General features: G+C 45.5%; 1 protein-coding gene across 1 annotated transcript; it reads left to right on the forward strand.

The window, feature by feature from the left end:
• The first annotated feature begins 913 nt into the window (after positions 1 to 913).
• On the forward strand, positions 914 to 27,989 carry ACTR5 (actin related protein 5). Its single transcript, XM_003411545.4, has 9 exons — positions 914 to 1,301; positions 2,860 to 3,089; positions 5,103 to 5,272; positions 7,279 to 7,496; positions 8,249 to 8,431; positions 15,974 to 16,090; positions 16,811 to 16,950; positions 17,942 to 18,074; positions 22,300 to 27,989. The coding sequence occupies exons 1-9, from the start codon at positions 918 to 920 to the stop codon at positions 22,555 to 22,557; spliced, it is 1,833 nt and encodes a 610-aa protein (XP_003411593.1). The 5' UTR covers positions 914 to 917; the 3' UTR covers positions 22,558 to 27,989.

A 27,989-nucleotide genomic window follows, 5' to 3' on the forward strand; every position in this document is an offset into this window, starting at 1 on the left:
TCTGAAAAATCAGCCACTGAAAACCCTATGGAGCACAGTTCTACTCTGACACACGTACGCTCACCATGAGTTGGAATTCACTTTAGGGCAATTGTTTTTTTTGTTTTTGGTCTTGAGGTCTGAGCGAGAGGGCAGTGTGGGAGTTAATAAAATTTTTAAAACCTCACATTATATTATAAAATAATGTACATGCATAAAAGTGCATAAGTCACAGGGGATAGCTTCCTGAAATTTCAGATTGAACACACCTGTGCAACGAACTTCCAGGGCAAGAAATTGAAAACATCAAGATCCCAGAGTTTAGAGTCTCCATGACAGCCTGAGGACAGGGTCAGAGGAGCGGGGCTATACATTTAGCCCGGTCGCTAAACTAAATCCATTGGCGTTCGGTCCCTTCCGACTCATAGCGACCCTACAGGACACAATAAAACTGGTGGATTCGAACTGCAACCTTTTGCTTAGAAGCATAGCTCTTAACTACTGCGTTACCAAGGTTTCCGGTCGCTAAACTATGGGCGTGGAAACCGCTTGAAGGCGGGGCCAAGGGCGGTGGAAGGTGACGTAGACGGAAATAGGCGTGGTTAGGCGAAAAGGCGGGGTTTAGTGCACAGGTCTAGTGGCACGGAAGGGGCGGGACCTCGTGGAGTTACGCATTGGGGCGGGGCTTCCTGGCTCAGTCCCGGCTGGAGCGATGGGGCGAGGTTAAGCAACAGGAGGAGCGAGGCCTAGCGGCCCCAAGCCCAACTTGAGCCCCAAGGGCGAGCGAGTCGCAGAGGCAGCTGGGTTTAGCGAGTGAAGCAGCCTTAGGACCTCAGCCGCGCAGCGTTACGCGGGGGGCGGGGCTTTGCGCCGTCTGGACGGCGCTGCGGCGAGCGGGCGGGGCCAGGCGCGCGCGCTCTAACATGGCGGCGGCCGGCATGGTCGGAGCTGCTGCGAACGTTTTCCCGTTCCGCGACGCTCGCTCCGCGCCGGACCCGGTGCTGGAGGCCGGCCCGCTGGCATACGGGCCGCTGCCGGTGCCGCTGGTGCTGGACAACGGGTCATTCCAGGCCCGTGCCGGCTGGGCGTGTCCCGGGCCGGACCCTGGCCCTGAGCCGCGCCTGCAGTTCCGTGCGGTATGTGCCCGCGGTCGTGGGGCGGCGCGGGGCGGGCCGGGCCCGCAGGTGGGCAACGCGCTGGGCAGCCTGGAGCCGCTGCGCTGGATGCTGCGCTCACCCTTCGACCGCAACGTGCCGGTTAATCTGGAGTTGCAGGAGCTGCTGTTTGACTACAGCTTCCAGCACCTGGGTGTTTCCTCACAGGTGAGAAGCGCGGGTGTGTTGCTTTGAGAGAGGGTTGACGTCTCGTCCCTGCGCATTCCTCTCCCTGAGAGGTAACAGCCCCTCCGGTGACTTTGGTTGTCATTGTCATTCACTCAGTTGGTGTATCAAATATTAAGCTCCTAACGTGTGTAGGGTTTGTATTAGGCTCTTAGGGTGGAGCAGTGAATAACACAAACTCCCCCTTCCTTGCCTGTTGCAGCGTACGTTCGGGCATGTGTGCTCGTTTGCTAATAAATTCACTTAACAAATATTTATTGAGTGCCGCCTTTTGTCAGGCACTTTTTAGGCGGTTGGAATACAACTGTAACCAAATTTGTGTGTTTATGGAGCTAGTATAGAAAGACATTCTAGTATGGAAGCACAGACAACAAACAGTAGAACAAAGAAGTAAATTCTGTGGCATGATGGAAGGAGAGGAGAGGCTTGCATTTTTTAATAAGGTAGGTAGGTCTCCTGGAGGAGGTGTTATTTGAGCAAGGGCTTGAAGGAGGTGATTGAAGGAGGAAGCTATGTGGATGTCTGAGGGAAGAGTGTTACAGACAGCAGCCAGTGCAAAGGTCCTGAGGCAAGAGTGTGCCAGTCCCTAGAAAAGGACTTCGTGTTTGGTAGAGGGTCAGTGAAAAGGAGGGAAACCCTCAATGAGATGAATTAACACAATAGCCACAACAATGGGCCCAACCATATCAAAGATCACAGAGATGGCACAGGACTGGGCAGTGTTTCATTCTTTTATACCTAAGGTCGTCATGAGTTGGAGCTGACTTGGTAACTAACCTTAAGAGTGTGAAGGGGAGAGTGGTACTAAATGGAAAAGGGATTCAGAGAGGTAGCCAGGGGACAAATCACAGACTTTGTAGGCTTTTACTCTAAGTGAAATGGGAAGCTGTTGCAGGGTGTTGAGCCAAAGAGGGACATGACTTGTTTTAAAAGAACCAACTTTGGCTACTACAGAGGCGCCCTGGTGGTGCAACAGTTAAGTGCTGGGCTGCTAACCAAAACGGGTGGCAGTTCCAGCCTACTCAGTGGCCCCATGGGAGAAAGACTACAGTGTAGACAGCTCTGTGGGGCACTTATACTCTGTCACGTGGGGTCATCATGAGTCGAAATCGACTCACTGGCACCCAACAACATGGCTGCTGCACGGACTGCCCTGAGGCAGAGGATGGAACAGACCCGTTAGGAGGCTATTGCAGTGGTCCAGGTGAGGGGTCATGGTGGCTTGGAAGGGAAGTTGCGTGGGATGTGGTAAGAAGCACTTGGAGTCTGGAGATATTTGGAAGATCGAGCCAATAGAATTTGCTGACAGCTTGGATGGGCTTGATTTAATGACCTTAAATCGTTTGACCCTCCTTTCGTATTTTCCAGAGCAACTTCCAGTAGAGCTGAGTGCATGCTTTACAGCTGCCTCTGGTCAAGCATTTGATTAGGGACCAAAAGCAAATTCAGCTCTACAATAAGGATTTTGGTTTCTTTTATGCTTTTAAAAAGAATATTCTTCTGTTATCGCTCATCTAGTTGCCCTTTTCTTTCAAAGTAGGGCTGTGTTGATCATCCCGTAGTTTTGACTGAAGCTGTGTGCAACCCACTGTATTCAAGGCAAATGATGTCCGAGCTTCTTTTTGAGTGCTATGGGATACCAAAGGTTGCCTACGGAATAGACAGTCTCTTCAGCTTCTACCACAATAAGCCAAAGAACTTGACTTCCAGTGCGCTCATCATTTCATCTGGATACCAGTGTACGCATATTTTACCCATCTTAGAAGGGAGGTGAGTTACACTTAGGCACTTTGAGTGCTATTTATAGATGTGTCCAGGAAACATGTATTGTGTGCCTACTTTAAAGGTGAAATGGAAAGAGCAAGTACTAGACCAGGAACTGGGCCTCTGAGCTTGAGCTTGGCTGTGACTTCACTTCACTGTTTGACTATGGTTAAGTCACTTTACCTTCCTTCCTTAGTGACCTGGAGGGAGTTGGAGTAGATGGTCTCTCAGGTCCAAATCCATAATTCTATAATTTATAATTCTGATTTATGGGGAGACACTAACACAACACCTGCAGGTAGTGGGCACTCAATAAAATTGTTTTGAGTAACTTATTTAAATATGTTTGATTTAGACTGTCTTTGTGTACTGGAGTCACTTTGTTATCAAGAGATTGCATTTTTGTATTCAAAGCTCTTTAATCACTATTGTTTAGACCTTTTCAGGTATAGTGCCTGGCACATGATAGGCACTTATTAAATATTTATGAATCGAATAAAAGGTGAGGGTAGTTTCTGTCATATTTAAAATCTGTTCTCATTTTACAGTTGGACTGTAGTTGTCCGATAAGAAGCTAGACCAGCCTTGTGCTCTCTTTAAAAGGTTCCTCACGCTGCGTAAATAGAGTGTGTGCAGTAGGAGGGACAGCCCTGACTTGGGAGTTGAACGCCTGGATTTGTAGCTTTGCTGAGGAGTTTAACCTCGCCACTAACGTGCAAGTTTGGGAAACCGTGATTTCTCTATACAGTGGGTTTATCCTGAGGCTGAAGTGAGTTAATTCAGGTGACAGTGCCTTTTAAACCGTAACCAAAAAACCAAACCCACTGCTGTCGAGCCAGTTCCGACTTATAGCGACCCCGTAGGGTTTCCAAGGCTGTAAATCTCTACAGAAGCCAACTGCCACATCTTTCTCCCCCAGGGCCGCTGGTAGTTGCCAACCGCTGACCTTTCGGTTAGCCATCGATCACTTTAACCACTGCGCCACCAGGGCTCCTTTTTAAGCTGAAAAGCAGTTTGCGTATTTAAGTCACAGTATCAAATGCTAAATAAATGCTCGAATTTATTTGAGACCTGTATTTAAATAAATATTTCAATTGATCGAAACCTGTAGTGGGAGTTTCTCTTTAAGTGTCTTTGAAAATTTATGAAGAAAAAAGTACATCCTTAGATATTACCAAATATTCTTGAAGTAGAGTTCTTGTTTTATGGAATATGCAGTAGTTTTAAAAAGCACATTGAGAGAAAATTGTTTCCCGGAAAGGTGAGGAATTAGCCGATTGGGCCATATTCTGTTCTATGCTGGCATCTACTGGTAAGGTGTGGTATAGCAGTGACATTTCCACATACAGCAAGTTCTTAAATGCTGTGTTCCTCTTTCTCATAATAAAAGTTACTGTGGTTGTTTTCCTCTTTGGTTCATGTGAGTGGCATCTGGTGCTTTTAGGAGATTACTGTAAACCGATACATGTGTGGTTACTTAATGTGATTGCATCAGTAGAGGTGGAGTGTCTACGGGAGAGGTTCTCAAACTCTGGTCGACACCAGAATCACCTGGGAAGCTTGTTAAGATGCAAATTCTCAGGTCCCTCTTGGACCAAAACAGTTGGAATTTCTGGGGTGAAGCCATGGGAATTGGCATTTTTAACAGTTTCCCAGATAATCCTGGGATACTTGGTCCTAGGACTCCAGTTTGAGAAATGTATGATGAGAAACATAAAAGTCTGACTCTGGAGCACATATTCTTTCTATTGATCCTTGTTTCCTGCTGAGACTCTGGTCAGAAGTTAGATGGCCAGGCATCTGTCCAGATGTGGATTAGGAATTCCTGCCTTGAGTAAGAGGTTGGACCAAAGGACCTTTAAAGTCTCTTCCAACTGTAAGGTTTTTGTGCTTCTCCAGCAAGTCAGTTTCTTCCTTATTCATCTTCATTAAATTATGCCTTTTCCCCCCAAAACACTCCAAGGTCTGTCCTCCGTATTGCCAAACATTTCAGTGCCATTTTCTATTGCTGGGTTGCAGGTTAGACGCTAAAAACTGCAAACGCATCAATCTTGGGGGAAGCCAAGCAGCTGGCTACCTCCAGCGCCTCCTTCAGCTGAAGTATCCCGGGCACCTGGCAGCCATCACTCTCAGCCGCATGGAGGAGATCCTGCATGAGCACAGCTACGTCGCTGAGGATTATGGAGAAGGTCAGCCTCAAGCAAAGGGTGTTTACTTAAACCTTTTAGATGTTGTCTGCTTTTGGGGTGTTCCTTAAATTGTTATCAGGATGTCACTTTGGCTTGTGCACTTTTTTTCTCTTGCCTTTTTTTAGCACCCTTTCCTCTTTTGGGAACCCTGGTGCCGTAGTGGTTCAAGTGCTATGGCTGCTGACCAAAAGGTCAGCAGTTCGAATCCACCAGGTGTCCCTCTTTATCCTTGGTAATTTTCTTTGCTGCAGAGTTGACTTGGATGTTAATATAGCCACTTCAGCTTTCTTTTGATGAGTGATTGCATGGTATGTTTTTCTGTCTTTTTACTTTTAATCTGCCTATATTATATTTGAAGTGAATTTCATATAAACAACATGTAATTTGGTCTTTTTTTAAATCCACTCTGTTGATCGCTATATTTTAATTGGTATGTTAAGACCTTTTACAATTGATGTAATTATTCATATGGCTGGATTTAGGTCCACCACTTTATTATTTGTTTTCTGCACTTCTAAATGAATAATTTCTTTCATAAGGATCATCACAAAGCTCGTTCCTATGAGGCAGAGGTTAAAGATGTCCAATTTTTCCAAACTGCTGTACCACCCTATCATCTCTAACATCAACTACCCTTCTCCCCTCAGCACTCTCCCTCTTGTCTTTGAGTTCCCTAATTTGCTGCAACATCTCACAGAACTCAAGAACTGTATCAAAGAAATAGCTCACATGGTTTTGGAGACTGTCAAGTCCCAAATCCGTGGGTGAGGCATAGGCTTCTCCTGGCCCACGGCTGCAGGGGCTGACGAACCCATACCACAGGTCAGACCACAGACTGCTGCCTTACAGGGCTGTGGAAGCTGGCACATCAGGTCAGATGATAGACTGCTGGCCCATGAGGCTGCAGAGGCCAGCGAATCCCAGAATCGGCAGGTCGGACTGGCTCAATCCCCAAGAACCGAAGGTTAGATGATCACGAACTGAACATGGAATCCAGATGCAGAAGAGAGAGAGAACCCCTCCACGGCACTTACATATATACCTTGGATGCAGGTCACACTCCAGGGAAGGGCGTAACTTGAGTAATTATGGGACTTGAGTCATGCCCTCCTACAAGGCTGTGACTCAGGATACATCCCACACCAATCCTGCCTCATTAACACATAGAGGTTAGAATTTACAACACATAAGATGGAGGATAGCCATACAATATTGGAAATCATGGCCTAACCAAGTTTCCACAGAACCCCAAACATCGCAGGTTCCATATACCTTGTTTGCATAGTCCCACTCAGTCATTGTGTGTGAGTTACAAGGACCATAGCTAGAAGGGCCATTTTAACTAATGCATTGCACCACAGTGTCCCAGTTTTTTTTTATTTCCCTTCCCTGCTTTTTTTTTGAACTTTGTTTTCTTTTCTTTTGGTAGTCCATTTTAGTTTATCTATTGTGTTTTTACTGTATCTCTGTAGCTTTTTTTCAGGGTTGCTCTAGGGGTTTCAAAAAACACGTTTAACTTTTCACAGTCTCCTTATAATCGTATTTGACCACTTTCAGTGGAAATGAGGAAGTGTTAGCCCTATCTAGGCTCCTGTCCCCGCCCCCGTATGTTGTCGTTAGGTATTACATTTACATATGCTGAAAATCCCACCAGACAGTGTTATAAATTTTGCTTTCAGCTGTCAAAAATATTGTAAAAAACTCAGGAGGACAAGACGAGTCTATTACATTTAACCAGATTTTGTTATTTCTTTTGCTCCTTCATTCCTTATCTTCCAGGTTTCTTTCTGGTGTCGTTTCCCATCTGTCTGTAGAACTTTACTTATGAGTTCTTTCGGAGTGGGTCTGCTGCCTTTATGTCCAGGTTATGTGGCCGTGTTCAGTTAAAGAGGGAAGGTGGGGTGTGCTTTCTCCTCTTACCCAGAACTGGAACCCTGGTCTCGATTTTTTAATTTCTGCATTAATAGTGCTCCCATGTCATAACTTCTGAAATAATTTCCTTGAAGAATTGCAGAAATGGCGGTGCCCTGATTACTATGAGAACAATGTCCACAAGATGCAGCTCCCGTTTTCCAGCAAGCTCCTTGGCAGCACCCTGACCTCCGAGGAGAAGCAGGAGAGGCGGCAGCAGCAGCTGCGGAGACTGCAGGAGCTCAACGCCCGTCGGCGGGAGGAGAAGCTGCAGCTCGATCAGGAGCGGCTGGACAGGCTGCTCTGCGTGCAAGTAAGAGCAGACGCCGGCCGGGGCCTCGGTCTTGCTCAACGTGGTGGTCCCAGAAAGTTTTCTTCCTCTGTTTTCTCCTCCATCCTCAAAACGTGTTGACCACCTAAGTCACCCTTGGGGTCGGGAGGGAGTCCAGGTGGATTGGCAGTATGGAGATTTTTTAAGTGGAGCATGGTAGCAGGTGTTTCTGAAAGAGTGAAAGAGCTCTGGACCCTGGCATTACTGATTTGTTTATTTTTGCCCTGTGACCTCATTTATCATATTTTTTAAACTTTCTAATGCACGTAAGTATGGCGCACGTGATGCAGAGGGCGCAAGTCTTTGTGTATACTTAGGTGAATACTATATCACAAAATGGATATCGCCATGTATCTGCCGTCCAGATCAAGAAACAGAATGCTGCCAGTACTCCAGAAGCCTCCCTCATGTCTCCTTTCAGGCAGTAACCCTCCCACCTGCCCCCACCCAATAGGTAACATTTCTGACATCTGTCACCATAGGTTAGTTTTGCTTAATTGGGGAATGCTGAAACCATGAAGTAATGCTAGCCTAGGAAGAGCTGGAGAGGAGGGCACCTGGGTGAAGCCGTGGTGGGAGGTGGAGGTGTGACTCTTGTAGGGCAGGAGGTGAGCCCTGCAGACCTCGCCTGCTGTGAGTCTTCTCTCTTTGGCTTTTAAGCCACTTGTCTTCTCTTTCTGTATGTGATTGCAGCGTTTGTCTTTGAGGGTGACTTGTGGCTGCTCTGGTTTCAGGAACTTCTAGAGGATGGCCAGATGGATCAGTTTCACAAAGCCCTGATAGAGCTGAATATGGACTCTCCAGAAGAGCTGCAGTCCTACATACAAAAGCTCAGTTCAGCAGTGGAGCAAGCTAAGCAGAAAATCCTTCAAGCAGAAGTCACCCTTGAGGTGGATGTGGTAGACAGCAAGCCAGAGGTAATGGAGGGCCCTCCCTTGGATCCCACAGGGCCATCGAGAGAGAACAGCTCTTCCCGAGGGGTTGGAGGAGGATCCTGAGAAGGCTGATGTCAAGGGGTTGTGACCAGACTTGTGGGAAAAGACAGCAGTGTGATCAGTGGTGTCACATGGACGTGGGCAGGGACAGTGGTGGCACTGACCTTGTATCAGCTGGTGCAGTGACAGGAGAAATTTCACCTTGTAGTCCTCTGGCCCTCCATGTGGGAGTGGAGGTGAGTGCTGGAGCAGGAGGAGCAGTCACACATCGGTCCCGTGGTCCCGTCTTGAACCTGAACCTACTCCTCTGACGGTGGTTTGTCCTTTAGTCACATACTCCATTAGCTCTCTTCTGATGTTTGCTAAACCTCCTTTCCATCTTGATGTTCCCCGAGGGATCATGTTTCATACATAGCTTCTGAATTTTTTTACAGCAACTAATTGTTGCTCTTCGTTGTCGATGAGAATGCAGTGTTGCCCAGCCTGTGCCATCTCCACAGTTGTTGGTATGCTCAAGTCCATCGTTGTGGCCCCTGGGTATTTTGAGTGCCTTCCAACCTAGGGGATTTCTCCTACAGCTCTGTATCAGACAGTATTATGTTGTGATCTATGGGGTTTTCACTGGCTGTTTTTCAGAAGTAGATCACCAGGCCTTTCTTCTCAGTCTGTGTTAGTCTGGAAGCTCCACTGAAACCTGTCCATCGTGGGTGACCCAGCTGGTATTTGAATACCGGTGCCATAGCTTCTAGCATCACAGCGACACGTAAGCCACCACGATACAACAGACTGAAATACAACAGACTGATAGACGGGTGGTGGACAGCACCTAGTAGGCTTGTTCATTGCCTCGTGACACTTCTGGGGCAGGATTAACCAATATAGCTTGTTGGTTTTTGTTTTTAGCTCAACTTTTAAATTGTCGATTATTCATGCTGTTGGAAAGAACAACACTGTGGAAGAATCCAAGTTAGTGCCGTTTGATGCTGGGCGTGTTGTGGGGCTTCTTCATGATTTCCGAGCTGTCTTTGAGTCAGCATGAAGCTCGCTTTTGCAGTGACTGTGTCCCAGCTGCAGGCTCAACCTTGCAGCCTCTGCTCTAGCCTTCCGCCCTCCCTCCTCGCCAGGCTGTAGGTTATATGCAGTGACTGCCGGGAGCACGCATGTTTTCCAGAACAGATCCTGAGTCAGGCTTACAAGGTGCACCTTCCTGGATCACTGCTATCTTGGCAGAAGGAACCTTTACCGCCACTTTCTCCCCCACAGCACGCAGTGTCCCTTTTCTAATCTGCTTCTCTCAGTTTCCATGTCTGTGTTCCAGATGTGAACCGTTCTTTACTGGGATCCAGAACCATGTTGTCTTTGTTTTTCATTCATCCGCATTTATTTTTATCACGTTTAATGTGTCAATGTCATCTTTATACCAGATATGTACCGCTAAGCCACACGCAGGAGAGAGATTTCAGATTCGAACAAACGGCTGTGGGGATGCGACTGGGGAGCCGTTGGGGAGTTAGTTTTTCCTTGTCCCTGTCCGTTCTCCCTGCGTTTATTACATACTGTGATTGAACCACTCGTGACCTCGTTCTGCAGGCACTTGCTAAGTACCCACTTAGTTCTGAGCCCTGGGGACACACACTCAAGTGTTTCTGGGCTTAGGGAGATTCGGAAACGTTGGACTGCAAAAGGTTTCTCTATATAAAATAAAAAATCTGATGGATCGATTTGTCCCCAAAGCTGTAATGGTCAGTCAGCATTTATTGAGGGTGATTGTTAGTGACTAAGGTCAATTCCAATAACATTCTTGGAATACTTTTTTTTTTTTTTTAATTTTTATCGTGCTTTAAGTGAAAGTTTACAAATCAAGTCAGTCTCTTGTACAAAAATTTATATACACCTTGCTATATACTCCTAGTTGTTCTCCCTGTAATGAGACAGCACACTCCTCCCCACCCTCTTTCCGTATCCATTCAGCCAGGTTCTGACCCCCTCTGCCTTCTCATCTCTTCTCCAGACAGGAGCTGCCCACGTAGTCTCATATGTCTACTTAATCCAAGAAGTTCACTCCTTACCAGTATCACTTTCTATCTCATTGTCCAGTCTAATCCCTGTCTGAAGAGTTGGCTTTGGGAATGGTTCCTGTCTTGGGCTAACAGAAGGTCTGGGGACCATGACCTCTGGGGTCCTTCTAGTCCCAGTAAGACCATTAAGTCTGTTTTTTTTTTTTCACGAGAGTTTGAGGTCTGCATCCCACTGCTCTCCTTCTCTTTCAGGGATTTGCTGTTGTGTTCCCTCTCAGGGCAGTCATCGGTTATAGACAGGCACCAGGTAGTTCTGGTCTCAGGCTGACGTAGTCTCTGATTTATGTTGCCCTTTCAAAAAGTACTTATGATATTTTCTAGCAGTAGAATTCATTGGGATAAAGAATAAATTTACGTGTACCAGCATTCATTTTAAAATGCCATTTAAGCAGTAATGGCTGAGTTAGATTAATACAGCTAAATTTTTAGCTGGTAATAGGGAACCCAGGATTGAGAAGGGAGAGTGTTGACATGTCGTGGGGTTGTAAACCAGTATCACAGAACAATGTGTGTACTAACTGTTTGATGAGAAACTAGTTTGTTTTGTAAACTTTATCTAAAGTACGGTTTAGAAATATAGCTAAAATTTTAAACTTAAAATATTTTGTAAAATCCATTTTTTCCTAAAGATCAGTCTGTTTGAGCCCTTGCCATTCTGCAAGTATCCTTCTAGGGTGTTGTGAAGAAGTGGGCTTTGTTAGCATTCCTGATGAAATATTTAAAACCAGAGGATGCTTGCTTCCCGGAACTATAAACATGGCACAAGTGTGTATTGGCGGGGAGGGACACAGTTTAAGAGCTAACCATCATTTGTTGGAAAACACAGTGAGCCAGATATAGAACGTTCCCTTACTGAGTAGCCAAGATCAGAGTTGGTCTCTGCTTGTTCTTACATTACTTGAGGCTGTTCCAGGGGCCCACACTGCATCTTCTATGAAGTGCATTGGCAAGCTGGTGTTCTGTTCATACGTGTGTTTCTGAATGCCACGCAGTGTGTGTGGATACCCTGGCAAACCCTAGAGGGAGAGAAGCCGGCAGGTTAGAGAAATCTGTTCCCTAGCGGATGCCCAGTCTCTGCATTGGGATTACTATCTTTGTTCTTCTCTGTGAATCATATGAATTGGGATAAATAAAAATTCTTTTCACCATTTTTAGTGGAGCTAAGCTGTTGTTAGGTGCCATCAAGTAGATTTGAACTCATAGCAACCTCACATGTCAGTGTAGAACTGCCCCGTAGGGTCTCCTAGGCTGTAATCTTTACGGGAGCACATCATCTGGTCTTTCTCCTGCAGAGCCACTGGGTGGGTTCAAGCCACCAATCTTTCAGTTAGTGGAGCACTTAACTGTTGCGCCACCAGGGCTCAGTGACATGCTTGTGAGTGTAGCTGGATGAAGGTGGATGATGTTTTTGTTGCAGCTGAAGAAGCTTTTTGAAACCACAGTGTTTTACAGTCTTCTCTCTTCCAAAGAGATTTGAGGGTGTATCCCAGGGGCCTACAACTCAATGCCGGGCATGGTATGCCAGGGACCAGAGATGCAGAGGTAATGAAGATACGGTGCTAGCCCCGTAGTTAACTGACTGTAATAAAGTATATCAGGCATGGTGATCTAGTATGTGTGTGGGACACGGACATATTTTTGAGAAAGGATTAGACATTTGGGCTGGGCCCTGAAAGGTTATTAGGATTTCAGCAGGCAGCAGACAAGGAGGAAGAAGGTTTTTGATGGGAGGACCACATGCATGAGGAGATGGCCTGTTTGGTATATAGCACGTGGGCAGGAGGGGCCAGGGCGGGAGATGAAGTGGGGAAGGGAGGCAGAGGCCAGGCTCCAAAGGTCTTTATCAGTTAGACATACAGAGCCTTCAAAGTATGTTGAGCAAGGAAGTCATAAAAACCCATTGCTGTCATGTCGATTCCAACTCATAGTGACTCTAAAGGACAGCGTAGAAGTACCCTTTAGGGTTGCCAGGGAACTCCTGGTGGATTTGAACTGCTGACCATTTGGTTAGCAGCTGAGCTCTTAACCACTAGACCAGCAGGGTTTCCATAGCATAAGATTTTATTTTGGGAAAATAATCCGTGGCAGTTAGGAGGATGCGTTATAGGGAGAGACAAGGCTAGAGGTGGGAAGACAGGAGAGAAATGTAGGATTTCAGAAGAGAGCTGAAATTTATCATTGTTCATGGGGACAGAGGGTGGGCACTCGAGAGTTAGCATCTAAAGATCTAGGTGCTATTCAGAAGCAGAGGTGGCAGCACAGTGGCAGTGGTTGACAACAATAGAGCACATGACATGTGCCAGACCCTGTACTGAGCACTTCTGCCAGTGTTGTCCTGATTCATTTTCACAACTCTGAGTGGGTGCTGTCACTACTCCCATGTTACAAATAAGGAAACAAGAGTGAAGAAACATGCCCAGAGTCTCACAGCTGCAAGTAGTACAGCTGAGACTCAAACACAAGCAATCCAGTTCCATATTCCACTCTTTTAACACTAAGGCTATCTTGAAAGGCAGGGGTGGGTAGTCGTGCCTTTGACCGTGTTTGGGGAGCTAATGAGATCAGTTTTGAGCACCTTATCTTTAAAGGCTCTATGGGACACCAGGTGGAGCCCTCTAGGACCCAGCAATGGGACTACATAGAATTGCATGGGAAAAACATGGGGTGTGAGAAAAGCAGAATGCCTGGGGAATGCCACCACTTGGCAGGTGGTGGAAGAAAAAAAGTAAGGAAGGAGACTGAGAAAAAACAATTAGAAAAGAGACAAGCCAGAGAAGATTGATGGGAGAGTTTTAACAGCATGAGTGATAAGCGTTGCCCAGGGTAGAAGATGGTATGCTTCATCCTTTGAGACAAGGAAAAAGATAAGGAGGTGGGATGGAGAATAAATAGGGGTGAGGGAGGTCCGAGGAGTGGAGGTTGGGATGAAGATGGAGGGTAAAGGTGGTGAGATGGGTGGGGAGTAGAAAGGCAGATAGGAGGGACCTCAATGGAGCCCAGTGCTTGCCTTCACCTATTATTATTTGGGGGGGGAGGGGTCACAGGTTAGGAGTCTTTCACATCACCAACTGCAGACGGCATGGGAATGCCCCTTGACACGCTCTCACTGCCTCTGCCTGAGCAGAGGAGCCTGTCGCTCACTTGAGCTGGTTTTGCCGCCGTACATAAGGTCTTCCATTCTTTCTGTGTTACCCACCCTGAGCTTGGCCTAGATCTTTTTAATACTCCTAAAGCCCCAGCTGTCCTGTCACTCTCAGACTGATAGTTTATAAAAGTTCAGGTAAAGCAGAGCAAAGACTTTGGAGCTAAGCAGTTTTGTCTCAGGCAAGCTCCCCCCACTTACTAGTGTGATATAACCTTGGGCAAGATACTTAACCTTCCTGAGCCACAGCTTCCTCAGCCATAAACTGTAGGATAATATCTGCAGTGAGGACTGGGGAGTTGTGGGTGGCGTTGCAAACAGCAGGCATCCCTGCCCCTGGATCTGATTCAGTATTGGCCGAGATGACTTTTGCCGCCTTCACTGAGAAGGAGGTCGTTTTGATCTTATCCCCTGACTCCCCTTTTTTTTCCTTAAATTACCTACTTCTAAACCAGTCCCTCCCATTTTCTCCTGTAGTCTCAGATGAAGAAATATTCTTTTCCAGGGCTTACCCTCAAGCCTGGAAAATTCCCTGTAAATACAGTAGAATCGCCTACATTGGATAGAAATTAGAATGCATTGTCCCCCATTCGTGCCACACATGCCACGTGACTTTTATGGGGGTGAAGGCAGCCATTGAGGGTCATTGCCTTGTTTAAAAGTGAGCCTGGAAAAAAGAGTGAGTTTGAGTGCTTGTTTACATCTGTAGTATATATACTACAGGTCCTAGAGAAGTATATTTAAATGCTCTGACCTGCGTTGGTAATCTACATACTTCATAGATTCCTGGAGTAAAGAGGGACTCAGAGAACACATATTCCATGTAGGCATCTCCTCCCAAGCACGCTTGGCTGTCGGTGATTGAGTCTGCTTGATTTGTGCTACGGCACCACCTAGTGAGACAGTCCATTCTACAGCAGCTGTCATTGTTAGAACGTTCTTCCTTGGGATGTAACGGTATATCTCTCCCTGTGACTTCTTCCCTTTGAGTCCAGAAAGGCAAGACTCATCTGCCCTTCTCATGGCAGAATGACAGATGGCTAAAGATGTCATCTAGAACCCCTCTCCCCTAAACAACTTCTTTTTATTTTTCTATTTATTGTGCTTTAGGTGAACGTTTACAAATCTAGTCAGTCTCTCATACAAAAAGCCGTACACACCCCATTGTGCACTCCCAGCTGCTCTCCCCTTAATGAGACAGCACGTTCCTCCTCTCCACCCTGTATTCCCCGTGTCCATTCAGCCAGCTCCTGTCCTCCTCTTCCTTCTGTCGCCGCCAGACAGGGGTTGCCCACATAGTCTCGTGTCTACTTGAGCCATGAAGTTCACTCTTTGCCAGCATCATTGTTTATCTTATAGTCTAGGCCAATCCCTGTCTGTAGAGTTGGTTTCAAGAATGATTCTAATCTTCGACTATCAAAGGGTCTGGGCCCAGACCATGACTGTCAGGGTCCCTCCGATCTCGGTCAGACCATTAAGCCTGGTCTTTTTACGAGAAATTAGTATCTGCATTCCCCTGTTTTCCTGCTCCATCAAGGATTCACTGTTGTGTTCCCTGTCAGGGCAGTCATCGGTGGTAGCTAGGCACCGTCTAGTTCTTAGGGTCTCAGACTGGTGGAGTCTCTGTAAACAGCTTCTTTAGTGCAGATGAAAATTAAAATAAAAACGCCCTAAGCCCTCTATTGGGAATGATGCCAGCATGTCCAGGCCCCACCCAGGCTTGTCATCGTCCATGAGGACTGTCCGTTCAGTAGACAGGCAGGATGCCACAGATAGGAAGTATTCAGCCACCTTGGGGCCCTTAGTCACATTCCCAGCCCAGTGGAACCTGTTCTTAAGGGGCCTAATTGTTATGCCCATCAGTGTTGGCACATGTGTTTATTAATTATTAAGGGATCTATCTGATTTTGCTGTTAGTCTAAGCTGTTTTGTAGGACACTGGCTATCAAACCCGTTTCCCCTAGAGTTCTGAGTGGGGTGGGGAGGGATAATGCATGCAGCCAGTTTCCACTGGGCCCCGCCTGGAGCTGGCACCTTCAGAAGGCTTCAGAGAGAGAAGGTGGGTGTTGATGAGGCTTGTATAAGCAGGAAAAGGCGTAGGATAAAAGCAAAGCCCATTCCTGGCTTTTTAGTCTTTTAATCCTTGTGTTCATTTTTTTTTTTTATGGCTTAGAAAAATTTTCAAGGTTTTTATGTAAACTTTTAGAATATTAGACAAGCTCCCAGCTCTTTTTGGTGACTCTGAACCAAGAGCGCTAAGACTCGCTGAAGTTACAGGTTCCGTTTTGTTTTGTTTGTTCTTAGACCCCTGACCTGGAGCAGCTGGAGCCATCCCTGGAAGACGTGGAAAGCATGAATGATTTTGAGCCCCTGTTTTCAGAGGAAACACCTGAAGTGGAGAAGCCAGTTACCACTGTCCAGGTTTGACTTCTGTAGCCTAGACCAAGGTTTTGTGTTGAAACACTTGACACTGATGACCAGACTAGCCAAGGAAGATTAAAAAAAAAAAAATCTCAGCTGTATTTTCTAGAAAAGGGAGGTACCGATACTTAAACATCTGAAGTCAGAGGTTTTTTTCCCAGAGATTGACATCATGATCTGTGAATCTGTGAGAAACAGTCTTCCTGGCAGAGACATTTGGGCAACTAATTGATGACTTTAGACCCAAAGACTAGATTTTAGTGGTTTCATTTAAAATTAAGCCAGCGTTATTATGCTTAATTCTCACTTGGGTTTATGTTTCTGTCATTATAATGGCGGCCAGATAAATGGATCTGAGCCTGAGACACACCTGGGTAAATGCTTTCGTGGCTGGGGAGGGGCCAGTGGTGCCAAGGCAGGCACCGGGTGGGCAGAGTTGGGCTTCCACCACTCGGCCTCTTAGCTGCTGCTGTCCATGAAGTGTCTTTCCCTGTGACTTGGGTCATTTTTCATGATGTAAATTTCTAGGTCTTTGTAATTCTGAGGTTGAAAGGAGGCAGAAAACCAGATTATCAAATCGGGAGAGTTGGGGAAGGCTATTCTGACATGAACAATGGACAAGAGCTATATTGGAATAAGAGATGGAGTTTGAGGAAACTGGCAGCTGGTATGTTTGTCATTATGGCCTAAAAATATCTTCTAAACCTTGGGTTTTCAAAGCCCGTGTTTAACTTGGCAGCATATCATCAGCTGTTTGTTGGGACAGAAAGAATTCGAGCTCCAGAAATTATTTTCCAGCCATCTCTGATCGGAGAAGAGCAGGCTGGGATAGCGGAGACTCTTCAGTACGTCCTGGACAGGTGAGACTGCAAAACTTCATCTCCTTCGATTTCCCTGAACCCTTGTGTTGGATTTTGTGTTGATGGTAGATTTGATGGTTGGGCACTTGGGAAATCTACCTCTCTCGCTCCTCTTCGTTGACGTGCTGTGCTCAGATAGTATTCTTGTATCTCTGCCTCAGGCCTGGCACATGGCTGGGACTCTGTTGTTCTTTTCTGAGCACACAAATGCTCAGTTGATTTGAGGAACTTCCATAATTTCTTATATGTGCGAACTAGACGGTAACGTATACGCATTGGCTTTTATATAAATTTTACATTATTGAAGACCAGCGATTTTTAAATCACCCCCAAAGTACACAGGGTTTATTTAAGAGCTATAACAATGCTCCCCTCCCCAATCTCGTTTATACAGGCATTTCCTGCAGCGGGAGTTTTCATAATTCAAGTTGGACAAGCAGGGAACATGATTTCTAGTACACTGGCTGCCAGTGGCTGTAACAGGATTCTTAGAACCAGCAGCACCTAGCAAGGAGAAAAAGCGATTACAGCTGCTTTTTTTGAGTGGCTTTGAGCTTTGTGTTGACAATAGGTGGAAAAGTGATCCAACAGGGATAAGATAAAGCTGACTGGAAAACATACACAAATCAAGGATGGGTCCTCAAAAGGAGGCCGGACTTTTGGGGGTAGTGAAGATGTTATGTATCTTGATTGTTGTATTGGTTACTGGGGATATAAATTTGTCAAACTTCATCAAAATGTATGTAAATTAATCCTCAATAAAGTTGATGTTAAAAAAAAAGTATAAGAAAGGGGCAAAAATTCTAATCACGTAACAGAAATGAGTTGAACATTCAAATTTAGGTTTTTGACTAATATTTGGAAACACTCGGCTGGCATTCTGTAAAGACACACAGGAAATGTTTTGTACTTAGAGCATATATTTTTAAATCTACATTCTTTTTTTAATTTTCAAGTTGGACTAGACCAGAAAAACTTGTTTCTCTCCTAGGTATCCGAAGGACGTCCAGGAGACGCTGGTTCAGAATGTGTTCCTCACTGGTGGGAACATGATGTATCCTGGGATGAAAGCCAGGATTGAGAAGGAACTGTTGGAGATGAGGCCCTTCCAGTCTTGTTTTCAGGTACTGATTAGTCATGTAACTGTTTTGAAAATAGCATTAATTATTTGTTTTCTGATTGCAAAAGTAATAGTGTAAATAAAAAATAAAGTACAAATAAAAAAATTACTTTATAATTCTGTTATCCAGAAATATCTGCTATTAAACATCTTTATGGCTTTCTCTCTGGTCTTTAGCGTATGTTTAATTTTTGAAGCAGAATTGGAGTGTGTCTTATGTACTTCTTTCTTCCCTATCTTTATCTGTATTCCTTACTAGACCCACCTTGCTTAGGTCAGGGCCAGCGAGTGTCTCATGAATTGCCGTGTTCTAAGCTCTTGGCACAGTGTCAGTTACCTGGTCACTGTGCAGGATAGGTGAAGACAGTGGCAGAGGGAGAGGAGAGGAGGGGTTTGACATGAGAGAGGTTAAGGAAGTAAAATTGTCACGGCTTGGTGATAGATTGGATATCAGGAGAGAAGTGGAATGTAAGACTTAAACCTCCAAGTTCTAGGTTGGACAACTGGCTTGATAAATATGACATTCATTCTCTGGGCTAGGAAATAGGGGAGGAGGAATGGGCTTAAATACCCTTTCCAGGTGGGTGGAGTTGAGATTCCAGTGGACACATACAGGAAGAGATGGCCCATAGGTAGCTGATGAGAGCTCAAGAGAAAGTAGAAGGGTAGGTTTGGATCGCCTAACATGCTGTGCCAGCGGGCACTGTTTGGGAGAGTGGAGGGAGTCAAAGATTAGGTCTGGAATAACACCAGCATTTCAGGACAGTTGGAGGATGGAGGGGCCAGTGAAGGAGCCTAAGAAGGAGGCAGTAAGAGACAGCAGTGAACAGGAGGGAGCGACGGCACGAAGCCGGGGGCGGGTGAAGTTGTATAGCATGAGCAGAGGTGCACGCTGGCAGGGCTGACTTGCGATTCAGGAATCCAGAGGAAAACTTCACCTGGCTTTCAAGATCTATTTCTTGGCCTTCACCTAAAGTACAATAGGAAAAGGGGAAAAAAAAGATCCATTGCTTGACCCCAAGGCTTTTCCCATAAGTTGGGAAAGTTTCAGTTCCAGGGGATGGTTCCAGCTCCGTCCTCCCAGGCCTGTCTGTGCGCTCTCACCTGGTGCAGTCCCACCTCCACCTTCTACCTGTCCTGCCCCCTTCTTCATTCCTAATGCCGTGAGTGCATGTCACACCATAATTAATCCCCAATATGCTAATTGTAGATTATATACACAGCAGTGGCTCAAATATACAAGCCATCTAAGGCCCTGCGTGACCTTTTGAAGGTGGAGAACCCCCCAATACACACAGCTTTTACATAGGTGGTTTTTGTTTTTTAAAAATAAAGTTTCTGTTGTTTTTCTTATTTAAACTGAAAAATTTATTACTAAGAAAAAAAATCAGACAATTTAAATAACCTAAAAAAGGAAATAGAAAAAAAATTTACTTAAAGTTCTAGCCACTGTGAGCAACTTTACACGTCTACTTTTAGGTCTTTTTTCCCACATATATATGATTTTAACAACAAAAAAAGATCGTTGATAACTTGTTTTGTAACCTGTATTCTTCAAATTATGGTGACAGTTTTTCTACATCAATAGGTTTATTTCCAAAGCACCTGCCCTCTCCCCAGTAATTTTTTGTTGTTGTTACTGTGGTAAATATGTAAATAACACAGTTGCTATTTCAACCTTCACGTGTTACAATTCAGTGACATTAGTTACGTTTACCATGTTGTTCAACCATTCCAGTGACTCTGTTATAAGTCAGTTCTAAATTGAATATCTCTTTTTTTTTAGTTTTGATTGTTATTGCCTTTTATTATCAGTATCTTTATAAATCCAACCTTTATTTGTCAACAAGTGAATATCTGAGAATGATAACATCAATGAATCACATGCTGCAACATTGTACGTAGTACATATTACTAACCATAACCATAAGATGTACAAAAAAAAAAAGGGTTGGTAGTAAGTACGGTTCGTGCTCACCTGAGTACGTTTTAAGTCGGGGACTGCCTGTATTCTTTTCTGAATTTTCCCATCACCCTTAAGAGAAGCTCAGTGTCCCCTAAGCGGTGAGTCCCCTTCTTCCACTCCTGCCTACTTACCATTGGTAACCACTAATAAACTTTGGTCTCTGTACTCTTGCCTATCCTAGATATTTAAGTGAACTCATACAATATTTGTCCCTTTGTATTTGACTTATTCCGTGATAATGTTCTCAAGGTCCATCCATGTTGTAGCATGTATTAGAACTTCATTTTTCTTTATGACTAAGTAATATTCCGTTGTGTGTTTGTACCGTGTTTTATTTATCCATTCATCTGTTAATGAACAGTTACGCTGTTTTCACCTTTTGGCTATTGTGAATAGTTGGTCAGTGAACACAGGTGCACAAGTATCTGTTCCATTTCCTGCTTTTAAATTTCTTTAATACGTGCCTAGGAGTGGAATTGCTGGATTATGTGGTAGTTTCATGTTTAACTTTTTGAGGAACCACCAAACGGTTTTCCATAGTGGTGGTACCATTTTACAATCCCACCGGCAATGGATGAGGGTTCCTATTTCTCCATGTCCTCACCAAAACTTGCTTTCTCGTTTTTTTAAATTATAGCCATTTTAGTGGATGTGAAGCGATATCTCATTATGATTTTGATTTGCTTCTGCCTCATGGCTAATGAAGAGTCCTGGTGGCACAGTGGTTAAGTGCTCGGCTGCTAACTGAAAGGTCAGCAGTTTGAACCCACTAGCTGCTTCACGGGAGAAAAGCATGGAAGTCAACTTCTGTAAAGGTTATAGTCGTGGAAAACCTGTGGGACAGTTTTACTCTGTCCTGTAGGGTCACTGTGAGTCAGAATGGACTTGACAGCAATGGGTTTGGGTTAATGGCTAATGAGGAGTCCTGGTGGTGCAGTAGTTAAGCTCTTGGCTACTAACTGAAAGGTAGGCGATTTGAAACCACCCACCACTCTTTGGGAGGAAAGACCTGACAACCTGCTCCCATGAAGATTACAGCCTAGGAAACCCTATGGGACAGTTCTGCCCTGTCTGGTAGGATCACTGTGAAGTGAAATCAACTAGACAGCACACAACAGCAGCAACAACAACAATAGCTGATGATGTTGAGCATCTTTTCCTATAGCTTATTGGCCATTTGTATTTCTTCTTAGGTGAAATGTCTGATCAAGTTAAAGCTTCCTTTTTTAAAGTGGCTATTTAATATTCCATTGTTAAATATCTGTTTTATTGTAGTTTTTATTAATAATAATGATAACCACCATTATCGAGTACTTACATGTCCCAGGCAGCATACCAAACGCTTTACAGTCATTCTCACTGACTCCTCCGAAGGCAGAGCTGTGAGGCCTCTCGTCCTCCTCACTTGGTGGTGGGAAATGATCCCCAGAGAGGGTCGGTCAGGTCCCTGTTGAGAAGTCGCTAGCCTGTGGGCACCCAGGCAGTCCGATTCCTGCACGTGCACTTTCATCTCCTTCATTCTTCTCTGCCTGTGCATGCTAATTCTGCATGTGTCACCTACTTTGGGAGTCCTGAGGCCACCATTCCAACCTGGAACTCTGTGGTTGGTGGAGAAAGGGAGGTGAGAGGAAGAGGGGAGGTCAGGCAGGTGACTCCCAAAACCCAAGAAGCCCAATTTGAGCTACAGAGAGTGTTACCGCGAAGGGGTAGGCCAGCCTAGTTGAGGGTCATACAGACCTGCTGACCCCCAGGGTAATAAGGAATGGAAAGTAAGCATTGGCAGCATCACAAAGCACTCCCTAGGTCATCCCTCCCTGCTCTCGTTTCTTCTGAGGCTCTTTCACCATTATGGCGAGAGCCACCTTGAGTCAGCCTCTGCTTCCCTCTGTCTCATAGAGGTCAACGGGACCAAGAAAGCCTTTCTTTCTTGTCCTGTACCTGCTCTTGTGTTTGACAGCAGTGTGGAGAGGAGGTTGGGCAACTGGTCACCTCTCTGACCCAAGGTGGCAGGTCTCATGTTCTTAAAATATCTGATGTACTTTGCATTCTTGTGTGCTCTCTTGGAAAGTATGGCATTTCAGCTCAGCTTTGCTTTGAGTTGCAAAGGTAGTCCTACCCTGCCTGGGAATTGAGTGGGCCCCTCCTATTTGTATATCTCTGGGGATAAAATGTAGGGGGTGTAGCTGGGCCTGCTAAATACACTCCGTGAGCCTGGAGTTCTGATGGGAGATGCCTACTGGTGAATGTTCTCTTCACACTGCAGGTTCAACTTGCCTTTAACCCTGTGCTGGACGCCTGGTATGGTGCTCGTGACTGGGCCTTGGACCACCTAGACAACCACGAAGTCTGGGTCACCAGGAAAGAATATGAAGAAAAGGGAGGAGAGTACCTCAAGGAGCATTGCGCTTCCAACATCTACGTCCCCATCCACCTGCCAAAACAGGCTTCACGTTCCTCGGACACCCAGGCATCTGGCAGGAGCACAGGGGCCAGTGGAAGCAGTGCTGGAGAGCATGCTTAGCATAGGGCCGCTCCAGAGAGACTGCCCAGCTCACGATGTCCTTGGGCCATGCCAGCCGGTGGGACACAACAGCAACTGTACTAGATGATTCCAGCCAGAGTCTGGTGGTAACAGTTGCTGTGAAATGGATTTCTCCTAGGGAGAACAGAGTTAAGGACGCTGGGAGCTACCCATTAGAATTGTGTTCATCTGGGGACTTCTGCAATGAAGTACTTTTAGGTAGCCTCATAGTGTCTTTGTGAAACTGTGGATGAGCTGTGGCATCAGCTTTCTAGCAGCTCCCTGCAACAGTAAATGAAGACGGGGAGGAAGACAGAGACGTACAGAACACACAAGACTTATTTCTTGCTGCATTTTGAACCCTTTTTTGTTGTTTTTAAGATTTATATTGTCCGTGTAGATGTTTTATTCTTCTGAATTTGTTCAGGAATTGTGTGAATGCCCAGCAGGGGGTGGTCTTTCATCTGTATTAAAAGATAATGTTTATGTAATAAAAACAATCACCCATGGAATCTCAGGAGCTGGAAATAGTTCCCACGTCTCATTGAGGTAACCAGCCTGTACAGAGTCACTCTGATGTTAGGGGCTGCTTGGTGCCCATGTCTGAATGAGTAGAAATGGGACTAGCAGCCTAGCTTTTGCCCTTGCTGTCTTTGCTGGAAGCATTTCCACTGTACAGGGCCTTCCCGCAAATATTTATGTCCCCTTGAGTTTGTTGGCTACTTAATATTTTCAGGCCTTTTTGAAGAAATGGAGCCCTGGTGGCACAGTGCTTAAGAGCTACGGCTGCTAATCAAAAAGTCAACATTTCAAATCCACTAGCTGCTTCTTAGAAACCCTATTGGGGCAGTTCTACTTTTCCTGTAGGGTTGCTATGAGTTGGAATCGACTCAGCGGCAGCAGGTTTGGTTTTTGAAGAAAGAGATTGGAAAAGAGTTAATCATCCGGCCTTTTTAGTTTTACCATAACCTCACATTCCCTTTACCCCCATAATTTCATCTCAGAGGGACAATAACCCCTCTCTTCTACAGAGATTGCTCCTGAGACTTAACTCTTCAACACACCTAAGAACTGAACCCAGAGGGCCCCTCAGTCACTAACTTCATGCCACAGAATCCACAATTGTAAATCCCATGGAACCTCCAGTCCACCCCTCTGATAAGGCCACCACAGAACCTGCTTGCTCATACAATTTACCACGGGTAGTCATCTGTATCTCTAGCTCTCAAGAACTTAGAAACTGCGGATAAGTAAGGGGTAGTGGTGGTGGTGGAGAAAGTAGAACATCCAAGGGAATGCAAGACCTCCTATGGCATTGTGCAGTTAAACCATTGACCATTGAGGGCAGGGCCCAAGGACCGATGAGGTGGTGATAGGCCTGAGCTACTATGAAAGGGTAGATGTGAAGAAGGCAGGGCCAACCTCCACGTGACAGAGGTTTCCCTATCACAGTTCCAGGGAGAGGAATGTTGCTAATTGCTGTCAGAGGCCTGGCGGTCTTTCTCCCACGGTCAGCAGATCAAATAGCCTGAACGGGAGGAGCGGCAGAGATGAGGTCAAAAGACTGTCATGTGATCAAGCCCTTACCGGTCTGCCTACAGCCTGACTGAGGAGGTGTGATGGGGAAGGATCCTGGACTCGGCAGGTAAGATGGGACACAGCATGGCCAAACAAGCTTAAAGCTGGACCTACTCGATTGTCTGTGGGCTGCAACTGCAGGAGGACATTTGAGGCTGTGGTGAGAGACAGGCCGTGGGGCTGAGCCTTGAGCTCCCCTGTTTCACCCCTCACCCCTTGCATTAAACATACCATGACCTTCAGTGACCACCTCTGCGTGTGCGGTTCTTATGGAATCCTGCTGATCCTTCTCCAGTGCACTAGGCAGGGATTTGCTACTCTCAGGGTCCCTCAGCACCTCACACAGATCACTAACAGAGCACTCCAAATACCTTGGGCTTTGTCTGCACTCCAAGATGGTCTCTTCTAAACTGTGAAATGTGTTTCATTCAGCTTGGAGTATCGAGTCCAGTGCTGAATTTGGAGGGTGTCAGGGGCTCACAGGATTTTTAATGAATGACCAACTGGATGGGTAAATGAATGATTAAATCTGAACAAAGAGAATTTGAGGTAGCTCAGTCTGTTGAGAGGAACAAATCAGGAGTCCACACTGAGGGCTTTCCCTTGGTCAGGTAGCCCTACTCATAGAGACATCTGGATGTGCCTCTGACCCTGCCATGATCCTTGGAGAGAAGGTGGATCTGTCTGTAGCCAGTGTTCTGGTGTCAGCTGCCAAGGAATGGACTCCCAATGCCCAGTTGAGAGCTCTTGTCTGTGGGACTTCAGAAAGAAAAGATGGCACAGGGAAGGGATAGTCTATCCAGTGGGTCTCTGGGACCACTTAGCTTCAGATTTGAGTTTGAAGGTTGAGTGACCACCTAAAATGAGCAGGACACCTCCCCCCAGCTAAAGTGGTAGGGGCTATACCCCTTGCTGCCCACTTACTCTTTCTCTGCTCCCTGCTGGCATCTCTGGAAAGAAACAGTTTCACAAAAGGAAGGTAAGATAGTGGAATAAGTTAGGAATGAAATGTTAAAATTGTGGGCAGAGAAGGCTAAAACAAGAAATGGAGAAGTCAAGTTCATGCAAATACAATAAGCAAAGATTGTTTGGTAGAGGCCTACCTAATGGATTAAGTGAATAAATGAAGCCTGTCATTTCGGGAATTTCATATTAAATTATTACAAGAAAATGATAAGACATGGGAGGATTAAAAGGTATAGGCAAAGAGACTGCCTGTTTACCAAACATATTTTTCTTTCGTCCTGGGCACACAGCTAAACTACATTTCCCAGCCTCCCTGGGCAGCTGTACCTGTGCCCATTTAATTTCTGGCAAATGGAATATTGTTGGAAGAGATGTACACCATTTCCCATGAGAGAATCTTTCCTCATTCACTGAGTGGAGAGAAGTCTAAGGCCCAAGAGGAGCATGGAGCTACAAAATGGAAGGAGCCAAGAGGCCCTGAGAACACTGAGCTTATCTGTAACGGCAGCTAGCGTTATTCTAACTGAAACAGGTTACAAACAAGAATTTGAAAGCCATTTGTGTTTATCAGGGGGATTTGTTAGCTAGGAAAAAAAAAAAAAAAAGTATGAAATGAGAGCAGTATAACAGAGTTATTTCTTCACTTAGGAAATGGGAGTAATTCCATTCATCCAGTGGGAATGTTAAATGAGGTAATGAATGCAATTCCCTAAGGATTTCAGGAAACACAGACTAAGCTGACCCAGAAGGACCCCCTTCCGGCTATAAATGTAGAAAAGCTGAATAAAACAAGAAAATTGTAATGCTGAACTTGAGAGAGAGGGAAAATCATAGATACCAGAAATGAATACAGAAATCAAAGCCAGAATAGTAACCAAAAGCTGACACTGAACCATCCCGTGGGAGTTTCATACAGAGAAATGAGTCCTAGGGGTGGGTGGGAACAGGTTCTAATGCTCAAGTACGTACCAGAGATGTGGCCCTGGGCCCTCATCAAGTGAGGAAGCTGGAATAAGCTCCCTGAATAAATAATACTAAAGCAGCGAGGGTAACCTCAAAAACGCTAGTAATAGAGTGTCTAAAGCCAAACACAAAAGGGAAGAAAGCCAAATCAATAATAAAGGGAGCAGGGAGCAAAGCAGTAGAAATGAGTTCAAATATAGTAATAATCATAATGTAAAGAGATTAAAGCTGACCTGTCAAAAAAAAAAGGAAAACAAATTGATTGGATTTTTAAAAAATACAGCAGCACACTGTAAAAGCACATTAAAAACATGGTAAAAAGATAGATGAAGGGATAGGATAAGCTAAACTAGACAGATGAATACCAAACAATTTATCTGCTATAGTAATCTGAACATCAGGCAAAATAGTCTTTAAAGCAAAAAAAAAGTAGAGAATATTTACTTAGTAATAAAATAAATCATGGGAAGATATAGCAATCCTGAAACTAACCTGTGTGCCCCTAATAAAAGAGCCTTAAAACATAGAAAGCACAAATTGACATAGTGTGAGATTTACAAATGAAAAATGCCTGGCCCATAGGAGCTCAGTATTTAGGAGCTGTAATTATTATGAGACCCAGAAAGAGGGTAGGCCTGGTACTTCTTGGCAGCAGAGCAGAGTCCAGGAGTGGTCAATTCGTATAGGATCAAAGGGGAACTTGGGGCTGGGGCAGTTATACCTGGATTCCTAGCTTCTTTCTGGGCCCTCCCGTTCCACCCTGAAGACTGCTATGCTCAGGAAGAAGGGAGGACCCTGAGCTGGAAGCCACATACTTCTTCCTCTACTTTAGCAGCAGCCTCTCTGCTGGTCCCTCCTCTCAAAACCGTTATGGGACATTCCTACAGTAGAAACAGACATCTGCAAAAGTTTTTGAAGGAAAATTTGAGGCAAATCTCTCAAACACATTCTGGTAACCCTGAGATTTCTGGGATTCCAGCCTCTCCCTCCACCCACCATACATTTCATTCTTATTTGCTTCCCCTTCCTGTCTGCCTCCCCCTCAGCCCTTGGCAGCCAGGGCAGCCCCAGGAGTTTCTCTCTTTTGCCCAGCAAACCTCAGGGGCATAGGATCCTATCCCAACAACTCTGCCTTTCTGTTCATTCCTCACTATGCCACATAGCCAAGAGCCTCACCTTTGGGAGCTGCCACAGTCAGGACCAGTGTGGGCATCCCAACTCAAGTCAGAACACAGGCACTGGGAAGTTCCATGAATAGACTAACCCACTCACTGGTGTTTCCCTTTCTGTTCTTTTTCTTCTATGATGTTCTCCCTCTGCTTTTCATTGTCCAGTTCAACTCGCACTCATGAGTGCTCGCTCGGTCCAGGTGTTCTTGTCTCTGCTCCCTGCCCACTCTGTTCCTTCTGCTTTCCCAGGCCCAGGAAGCCACATGGAGTGCAGAGGTCCTGTTGATTCAGGAGACATTGCCCAGAGCAAATATTTTAACTGACCAAAGTCCGGGGGAAGTCAAGATGGAGTCTGGTTGGATGACCAGGCTGAGTGTGGGAGGAGTCTGAGTACAGGTGGGCAGCTGTTAAGCCTTAGGGAAGGAAATAACTTGTCCATGAGAATGGAGGAGTCCTAGAAGAGCAGAACCAGAGATCATCAAAGAAGCTTTGCACCCCGGAGAGCGCCCCATCCACCTATAAGGATTCAGCATTGGCAATGAAAGAGGAAAAGAAGGGGCTTGGAAAGTGCACAGGACCAGAGCTGACAGCCTTGGAAAGACACCACTTCTAGGGGAGAGGGAGACACCTTGGAAGCTAGAGGTGATGTAAACGGAACAAGGAAGGGCTAGTGACAAGAGACTTAGTAAAGTAAGACAGGGCCAGAGGAAGCGTGATCACAAAAATGTGCCAAGTATTAATCTGTCCTTCATTTTT

This window comes from Loxodonta africana, chromosome 24, assembly GCF_030014295.1.
Source record: "Loxodonta africana isolate mLoxAfr1 chromosome 24, mLoxAfr1.hap2, whole genome shotgun sequence".
Taxonomy (NCBI): Eukaryota; Metazoa; Chordata; class Mammalia; order Proboscidea; family Elephantidae; genus Loxodonta; species Loxodonta africana.